Source organism: Cibotium barometz, chromosome 9 (assembly GCF_041138505.1).
Source record: "Cibotium barometz isolate CiBa-2024 chromosome 9, ASM4113850v1, whole genome shotgun sequence".
Taxonomy (NCBI): Eukaryota; Viridiplantae; Streptophyta; class Polypodiopsida; order Cyatheales; family Cibotiaceae; genus Cibotium; species Cibotium barometz.
In genome coordinates this window covers 50990133-50999878 of record NC_141054.1, presented here as the reverse complement: position 1 = coordinate 50999878, position 9746 = coordinate 50990133, and the positions used below count along the sequence as shown (strand labels likewise).

The 9746-nt window shown below is 40.9% G+C and overlaps 1 protein-coding gene across 1 annotated transcript; it reads left to right on the top strand.

Annotated features, from left to right (window-relative positions):
* Window positions 1-433: 433 nt before the first annotated feature.
* Window positions 434-2344, top strand: LOC147635681 (uncharacterized). Its single transcript, XM_086802303.1, has 7 exons — window positions 434-471; window positions 697-790; window positions 920-1187; window positions 1388-1468; window positions 1596-1858; window positions 1916-2029; window positions 2189-2344. The coding sequence occupies exons 1-7, from the start codon at window positions 434-436 to the stop codon at window positions 2342-2344; spliced, it is 1014 nt and encodes a 337-aa protein (XP_086658429.1).
* Window positions 2345-9746: the final 7402 nt, after the last annotated feature.

Genomic DNA, 9746 nt, shown 5'->3' with positions numbered 1-9746 from the left:
TCGATAAATAGGAAATTTTCTCCAAGCTAAGACTTAGTGGACTATCTTAAGTGTTTCCCCTATTTTAGAAGGGAGGAACCTTACAGTTTGAATCTCACCTATCAATGCTAGTTTACTAGGAGGCTAGGCTCCATCTAAAGCTTGAGCCTTGCCTGCATATGCTAGCTTGTTAGTAGGAGGCTCTATGAGCCTCACTATCATATGTTAGTTTGCTAGGAGGCTCCAGTTAAAGTTATCATCCTCACTTGAATAATATATTAGTTTGCATATGTTAGCTAGAGGGGTAGTCTCCTCCAACAAAAGTTTGAGCCTTACCCGCGGATGCTAGTTCGCTTCTAGAAAGCTGAAAGTAAAATTTGAACCTTACTGTCACGTAGGCTGTAAGGCCTGTGACCGACGGTAGACCGAATGGCCAGACGAGGCTTTAGCGTCAATGCCTCGGCCGGAGCGCCGAGGGCGTGGCCATCTGGGGTTCAGTGGGAGAGGATACCCATGCAGAGTCAGCGGCGGCTAGGCTAGTGTGGACGGCAGGAAACTAGTACTGCTTTCAGAAAGACTGCAGAATCTTGTACAGAGCTTCCCACTCCTGCTTGTGCCTTCCATTACATCCAGACGATCCGCATGTCCACCACCAATAACAGCTAGTTTTGTTGAGGCCTTGCACTTTGAGATTCTGCGTTTTGCAAAATCGACTAGGCCTACGTCGGAAATCCAGCTTCACATAGAGGCTGCCATTGATTGTGTCAGGAAAGGTATCCAACAGGTGTGGCGGCCTGAATCAGATGTGGAGGTCTGTATGGACTCTCTCTGCGTGTACATGGGCTAAAAGAATAGATTTTAATAGCAGTGTACTTGTGTATTTTGTTGCAAGATGCTCGATGGGTAGTTTGATGGATTTTATTGCCGTTGGTTTTAACAGGTATATGGTTCCTTCGGAACAGGCTTGTGTCTACAATACAGTGATGTTGATCTAACTATTGTTGACGCTCCAGCTAGTTCTCCATTAACATCGACTGCCTCATTATTACGCGAGCTTCGTGTAGTGCTAAGAACATACGAGTGGTGTCAGAACATCGACCTCCTCGAAAATGGATCGATGCCCGTCCTGAAATGCTTTTGTCAGCCCTTTGCTGGCACATCAGCAAACACACCCGATTCAATTGCAGTGGACATAACCATTGCAGGAGGTATGAGCAACCCAATTGCGCCTGGAGCCATGGAGAGTACACCGGATCAAGCCCCTCATCACACAGGTCGTGAAGCCCGAGAGTATGTGCTCCATTGGTAACTCAACTTTCACATCTACTTTCTACTTTGACGCAATCGTTGGTTTTAATTTCTCAGCCTGTTAATGTCTTCTGACTACTCTGGTTATATATGTGATTAGGTTCTGCTGCTGAAGTCTTTTCTTTACTCAGGCGGTTTGAGTTCTTTTTCGTTGACATTAATGGTTGCGTTTTATTTGGAGGTACTCCATTTTCTCTTCTCTTCCTACACTTGTAGTCTTCTTACAGTTTTGAAGGGTTGAAAAACTATGCCCATTTGTTCGAATTAAGGTCATTGTTGTAAATGGCTGGCTTACTCTCTGCTGACAGTCCGGCAAGTTTGGCCAATCTCTTGGTATGTGTTGATGGATGGAAATATCAACTGTGATCTGCCTGCATCACCTCCAACCTCAAGCGGCAATGCTCACGACAACTTGCATGACCGCTTTGTCAGACGAGCAGCAGTTTCCATTGAGACCGGATTACCTCTTTGGGATCAAGGTGGCTCGCCAAACCTGGGAGCTTTACTTCTCGATTTCCTTCAAATGTTTGGCTTTGAGATGGATCTATCCCATGAGATGATTGTTGCGCACGTTGGTGATCATCACCATTTTTTGATGTCTTTGGCACCATTTTGATGATCACTGCAGGGGACTAATGGAAGCCCGGGTGGTATCTTCAAGCGCGATGATATATATACTTCATTATGGATTGATGATGCTTTGCATCCTGGTATAAATATTGCATATGGGTCATATGCCATGGTACGCGTGTAGGTATAATTTCATGGTACGCGTGCAGGTATAATTTTTGTGAGGTGCACTGGGTATTTCCTTTGAGCGGTTTGACTCTCAATAGAACATACTTTTTTGTTACATTGTCCATCATGCTCAGTGCTTGATGCGTCTTTTTTTTAATTACAGGCCGCTTTCAAGGAGATGTTGCAAGTTTTAACCGACTGTCCAATGATCATGCCACAGCTTCATTGTGATCACAAGGATTGTCAAGAAGTTTTGGCAAGCATTGGTCGATTGCCCCATTTAAGCCCATTGTTTTCTAAAGTAGTTGATTGCATATGATGCAACTCATTAGGGTTAGCATTGGGAAATTCCTCCATTTGAGCTGATTGTAAATTAAGTAATTATGTGAATGCATATGTTTTTTGTAAAAAATCTAATCCAGGATAAACTTAGAAATTGATTTGGTCTCATGTGACTTAGGTTGAATAGAGAAGGTTTAAACCCTTGGGTCAAACTTCATTAGTCGGTTGCCATAGCAAGGCTCACTTCTTATCTAAATAGACTGGGACACTGTGTGAATCAACAAGTGGACCTCATAATATCTAGATTCTTTCTCGTGTACAAGAGTTTATGGTTGAAACTCATGTGTGTGGATTTTTATGGCTCCGCTAGTTTGTTGGTGTGTTTAGTTGGCTGACTAGTAAACTGTTTAGGTCAACTTATTAAGATCATTAATAAAGGGCATACCTTAATTATAAATAGTGTCGCTTCGAGTTATTTTGGGACCCCTAAATTTAAATGATGTCAGTTGCATGGTTGATTAATGTGGATACTGTAAGTATCGAGTGTAAATGCTCCTTAGATAAAAATGATTGGTTTTCTTAATTAGTTTTCAAACATTTTTTTCTCTTTTGCCAAGATCCAAATCATCAAGACTCGAGTACTTTGTTGTTCATTCTTTTAATAGAAGCTCAACTTGGAGCTGGTACATTAACTCAAAGAGCTACAACACATCAAAGGAGGGATTTGCTAATAAAATCTAAAGCATCAAAAGAAAGGAATAGATGACAATAAGAAATGAGCCTAGAGAGGAGAAATAAAAGATTTTATAATATTCTTACAAGAATTTTCTTCATGGGTTCAACACGTGTTTTGGAGGATGTATACAAGGATTTGCTGAGCACAAATAACATTCTTTGAAGCTATGACTATTTAAAAAACCTCTAGTCTATTAATAGAAACTTCCTCTTTTTACAAGATACTTATAACTAATTTCTAGAGTGATTGAGAGATTAACTCTACCATTCGGGTGTTGTAAACACTTATGCATCATAAAAAATGATTTTCCCCTTGGTTTAGTACTCAACACTCTCCCAATTGGGAGCACCTTAGGCCAGCCCTCAAACAAATAGCTCCAGTTGCATTAGTGGAGCAGCTTCAGCAGTCTTTGGTCTAGAACCTCTTGATGCATTTACCTAGTGGCCACATGCTAGGGGCTCAACTGCACGTTTCTTGGGGCGCCTTGAGCATGGGACCAGCCAGGTCTCTTGGAGATTGGATCACCCATACTAGGCAGTTACCCCCGGAGATATAGGGGAGAGACCTAACAGCGATCTAGGGTAGAGACATGCTCAACATCGACATCGACTTAGTTATCCCTAAGGATTGGTTGACTCCCCCACACATGACTCCCCCAATGTGCCTAGGCATGTCTATTGGGCACGATATCCTAGCGGCAGTCTCCACAGAGTAGATGAGGAAAGTGGTCTCCTCATTTTTTTGATTGAATCCCATGGCAAACTAGAGAGATATTAGCTTCATTTGGAGAATATTAGTGGTTGCACCTTGCAGAGGGTGAGGGTGATTGTTTTTCAAGATGAGAATGACATATTGATCCAACACTGACCAAGGTGACCAATAGTAATGTTTTTATATAAAAAACTTAAGTGAACTATTAAGGTACACATACAAGAGAAAGATAAGTGGGAAACATAAGGAAACGAGAGAGAAAACGCACATTGAAGTAGCTCTCAAACCCTAAGTGAAACATGTAATCATTTTTTTTTCTTGAGATTACCTTAAGATTACTTGTGGTGCCTATAGAGAGAAGGTTTTCTTGCTTGTGAAGGGAAAAGATAGATTTTTTGAAGGGAGAAGAGGTGAGAGGTTTGTACACCCTACACAAAACATTATTAATTAGTTTATTTTCAATTAAATTTTTTTTTAAAAAAATACAAGATCTTGAGATTATATCAATGCTTTGTGATGCTTGTGGAGAGAGACCTTTCTTGCTTGTGAAGGGAGAAGATGGTTTTCTTGTTGAAGGGAGATCTTGAGATTATATCAATGCTTTGTGATGCTTGTGGAGAGAGACCTTTCTTGCTTGTGAAGGGAGAAGATGGTTTTCTTGTTGAAGGGAGATAAGGGAGAAGAGGTGAGGTATTGGGGAGGAAAAGCACTTGTGATGATGAGAAGAGCTTCATTAGCGAGGAAAAGAGGGGATATTAGGGCAAGGTGCAAGGGAAACCCATAGCTAGGGTATGGAGAGAGACCTTTCTTCCTTGTAAAGGGAGAAGAGGGTTTTTTTATGAAGTGAGATGAGGGAGAAGAGGTGAGGGTTGTGAGGAAAAGGGGTTGTGAGAAGAGCTTGATAGCAAGGGGGCAAGAGGGAGATTAGGGTTTGGTAGGCAAGATTCAAGCTCCAAGGAGGAGATGTTTAATGGTAAACATGTGACACACCAAATGAAAAGGGAGTGTCCTACTTTTGCATAGTATTATGTGGCTATACACATAGCTATGAGTGCAGCTATCCATGCCCACATAGCTGTGTTGTGGGCTATAACATGGGTATAACCATGCCCTTAGCCACATAATAGGACAAAAAGGGTCTCCCCTGAGAAATACAAGGGAAAAATCATGCAATTATATGACAAATCACAATAAAGTGTGTGCAAGGTTACGACCAATTCAAGATATACGGCATCACGATTCTTTGATGTGAATATATATATTCACTATTACCTGTGATTTAGGTATTTGTAAGGTAGTCCCTTTTTTAAAAAAGACGGGGACACAGAGGATAGACATCATAGAATAAGGGAGTTGATGCCTCATTACTCTAAAATGATTGGATGACTACATAGAGGCTTCCATGTTAGAAGTGGGGTGAGCTTGCATGATCAACATGAGGAAGAAATACCTCCATCAATTTAACATGAAATCGATGAAGGTTTGGAGATGGATGGGATAATTGATGACTTCTATGAGCCCAGAACCACACTTGATGAAGATGAATTGTTGCAACAAGGCATGAGAACTCTACTCTACAAAGGGGTGTGCATACACTACCCTTCATGCAACCTTGGAGTTACCAAACTTGCAAACCATGTGTGGTTAAATAAATGCTAGTGTTACAGGACTCTTTTCGTGAGTCCCTAACGTTTGTAGTTAGTAATTCATAAATCTTTATACTCTTTATAAATGTGGACAATGTATGATTTTCCAAGATATCAAGAGTGCTTCAATATGTTGTCTATGATGAGTCACCTTCCTATAGTTTGTGTCTTTGCTACTAATAGATAACCTTTAGGCTGGCCAACCAGCAGTCCCACAGACTATATATAACTACACCTCATTACTTCACCATTGCACCACATCTTGACCATATCAAGTACCATCTTCTACTACTGTTGCGTTGCTACCGGTGCATACACCATACCTACTTTATCATCATTGCTTGTCAGCCCTAGCACATGAGCATTTACTATTGGCCACACCTTGGGACAGAATCCCTCTTTGCTATAGCATAGTACTTTAATGTTTTACAGTTGGCTACACTTTGGGATGACAACCCTCTCTGCCAAAAACAAAGGTCACATCATCATTACATATATGTTCATGGGACAACAACCATCTTTGCCATATAGATCACATTAACGTTACATATCTATTAATGGGATAGCAGCCCTGTCTGCTATGGTAGAGTTAATGAGTGTTTTATCTTCAGCTCATGGGACAGAATCCCTCTCTACTACATAGAGGACTTCAACATTGATCCTCATCTCACACCATCAGGATAGCAGCCTACTCTCTACTACAGTAGAGGACATCATCTTATCATCATTACTCTCTAGGGGGAACATTAGCCCACTGTCAGCTACATCAGAACTGTAGCCCACTCTTTGCTTATCTTTACCACCCCATCAACACGACTCAGTATGGCACCCTCTCTGCTCTTCACCACCCCTCAGTTATGCAACATCCTTGTCACCAAAGCCCGAACCCTTGAGGTACACAACACCCTTTGTCACCAGATCATGCACCCTTTAGGTCTTGTAGCACCCTTTTCACCATATCTTGCACCACTACACCACTTGAGACATCAGACCTCTCTGCTCTTCATCTACCACCTCAAGTATTGCAGCACCCTTGTCAGCACCTACATCGACCGACATGAGCCTTCAACATTGACCACCTCTTGGAGCTTAGCCTCAAATCGATGCGAGCCCTCATCGACTATGCTTCTGCTCCAACTCTCCTTCTACATTGGTCTTCTATTCAAAGTCACCTCTCACACTAGAGGGCCTCTTGTGCATATGTTCACTCACCATTATATATAGACTCACTCACCTATTTCATGCTGTGTTGTTTTGCTCTCATCTCTCATACATTTGGTCCTTTTGTCCTTTTTCCCTCACATGGTATCAAAGCAATCATGAGAAAAGGGATTGTAGACCCCAAGGGCACACGGCATGGATTGTCCATCCGCACTCCTAGAAGGACCAATTCTTCTCACCAGAAGTTGATTCTCCAAACTCTAATTTGGACCATACAAAAAATGGGACTTCTTACTCAATGTGGAGAGTCCCGCTAAAGATCTTTTTTTGGGAGACGATGAACCCATCTACATGACCTCACATTCACTACCTTTGCCATCACAATCGCCCTCTCTGACTTTACTAGATTTTGCTACTAGAGGGGGATATATTCCTTTCTCCAATGTGTCAGTGTGGGACCCTAGTATTGATTATCTTCTGTTATATTCTCTCGTGGTGGTCCCCTTTTTGACCTGAGAGGGGGTGTGTGAAAACTGCATTTTTCATAGCCCTAAAAGGGGATTTTACAAGGCTCTCATTACCTCTCGTGGTGGAGTGTATGGAAAGTCCTCAGAAGCTATCATCTAAAAGGAGCATTGTCCACCCTACTCATCTAAGTAGTATTGTAGAATGTCTCAATAATGTTCTAATATCACATGTTGCCTCTATTGTTTAATCTTTAAGCATTCTTCTGTTAGAGCATTCTTATTTTGTTACCTCTTTTGTTTGTATTCTCTTGCACTAATCCTCTATTTTCTAGCTTCACATAAGAGTGGTAAGCTCTATTTTTCTTTTGATTGCTTACAGCATGTATTTCCTTTAATGCACCCTTGGGTGTTGGGTTTAGGTTTACCTCTATGCATACGCTCTTGCAAGCTATATGCATAAAGATTCTATGCGTAGGCTCCATGCATAAAGCTTTTATGCATGGGCTTTATGCATAAGGCTCTATGCATAGAGCTTTATCCTATAGGCTCTATCCGTAGGCTTTATGTATAGGACTCTATGTGTAGAGATTTATGCGTAAGCCTCTATTTATAGGTTCTTGCAAGCTCTATGTATAAAGCTGCTATGCATAGGCTTGAGCTTTATGCATAAGGCTCTTTGTGTAGGCTTTATGGGTACAGCTTTGTCCATAAAAGATAAATTTAGGAATCTCGGAATTATTCGAGTCCCATTTCTTATAGGATTGGTTGGAAACTCGGTATTTTTGTGTAGTTTGAGCTAACTTCTATTTGTTGGTGCACTCTTTGTGCCATTAGATTATATCTTGACACAACTATTTGGCGTATTTGTTTGTAGTTGTATAGATACATACGTCAATGCAACAATATTGGAAGGACAAGGAAAACATGACACTAAACTTAATTGAGATTATACAACACCTTTCATATGAAGAAGATAATACTATCTCCACTTTGAGACATTGAAGTAAAAACATGGGCTTTATTTAATTTGCCAAAAGAGTACTAAATATCACTTAAAAAGGAACCTTAGAAATGAGATCTCTAAAGGGTGTGGTGTTAGAAACAACAAAACAAAAAGTAAATCTCAATGACAATAACAATGTGCTAAGTTTACGATTGATCCACAGATAAAACCCATCTTAGACACTATATCAAGATTATAAATCATGATATATATGCTCAAATTTTAGGGACATTGAAGAAAAAACATGGGATAATAATGCCAAAGAACACTTGGAAAAGGAACCTTAGAATTGAGGGATCTCCGAAGAGTGTGGTGTTTAGAAACACCAGAAGCAATCAAATTTCAATGAGATTGTTACATTCAAGTTTACAATTCATCCGAAGACAAAAACCCTTCGTAGACACTTTGTCAAGATAATAATTGAGTACAAGTTGTATCTCAAACATAGCGTTTTCTCATGTATTGCTCCAATACATAATGTCATGTGCCCCTTCGCTCACAACTTTTGCTTCTGGCGTTCACAAACCATTGTTCATCTCTCCTCCTCAATGAACACACTGGTGAGTGTTCATCCCCTTTCTCCACTCATCCTCCAGCTCCCCCTCATGACCTCACATCTAGACCTTCCTCTCCTTTGATGACCATCGAGCCCTTTGGTCATTTTTTACTTCAGTACTTGTCTCCTCCCACACAATGTCATGTCCTCCTTCTCCTTCCTCAGGAGTGGGCTCACTTGATCCTTGTGTACCATTGTGTGTCCATGAGCCATCATCTCTCGCTCCCCTTTGCGATTGGGATCGTACGCTTCTTCATATACTCCTTGTACTTCTTCAAGCATTAATCCTCCTTATTACGGGTGCTTTCTCTATCATAAGCTGCTTCATTTACTAAAGTGTTGCAAGTATACTCCCGCGGCATCCTCATTGAATAGAGTATCATTCCCTTGGTCATCTTCATTCCTTTGCCCTACATCTTCAAAGTCTATAGCATCCCCAACTTCTTTATCATCATCTGTGTCATTTTTGTTGTCAATATCATCACCTTCGTCTTCCTTCTCTATACTTGGCGGGTCGTCAATGTGAAGATTTTGAAGGTTCTCTTTTTCTGCATCATCTAGTGTTTGCTTTTTTGTGCCGCCACTTGCACCACACCACTCTTGCAAGGATGGGTGATCGTCTAAAAGAGCAGAGCACTTTGATTCTAATGCCATCGCCTCCAAATCATCTTTGCATAAAGCAATACATCGTCTCTTATTTAGCAAGCTCTCCTCTAGCACAACTCCACCACAATATATCTCTACAACATAGCTGTGTTCAGGACAAAACCCTGTGATGAGATCGTCAATAAAGCCTTTGTCGATGAATTCTCTATTTTGGCCACTAGAGCCTGAGATAAATACATTTTTTGTGAGAACCTTATCAATGGCCTCAAACTTGTCAACCTTGCTAATGAAAAGAATAACTGTTCCAGATGTCCAGGCATCATCTTTTTGTGTGTGGATCACGCCAAATTCATAGTGCACCTTTGTTGAATCCTTCGATAAGCATTCCATTGGTGATGAAATCAACAAAACACACAAAAATATATTCATATTGTGAGTTTAGTGTGTTCAAAGCAAGTGCCAACTTGGAGAAAAATTCTGACGAGAGCTGCTCCTTTGTACCATGTAGGTCCATGATTGCCAGTTGAAATGGTACATGCTCTTCACCTACAGA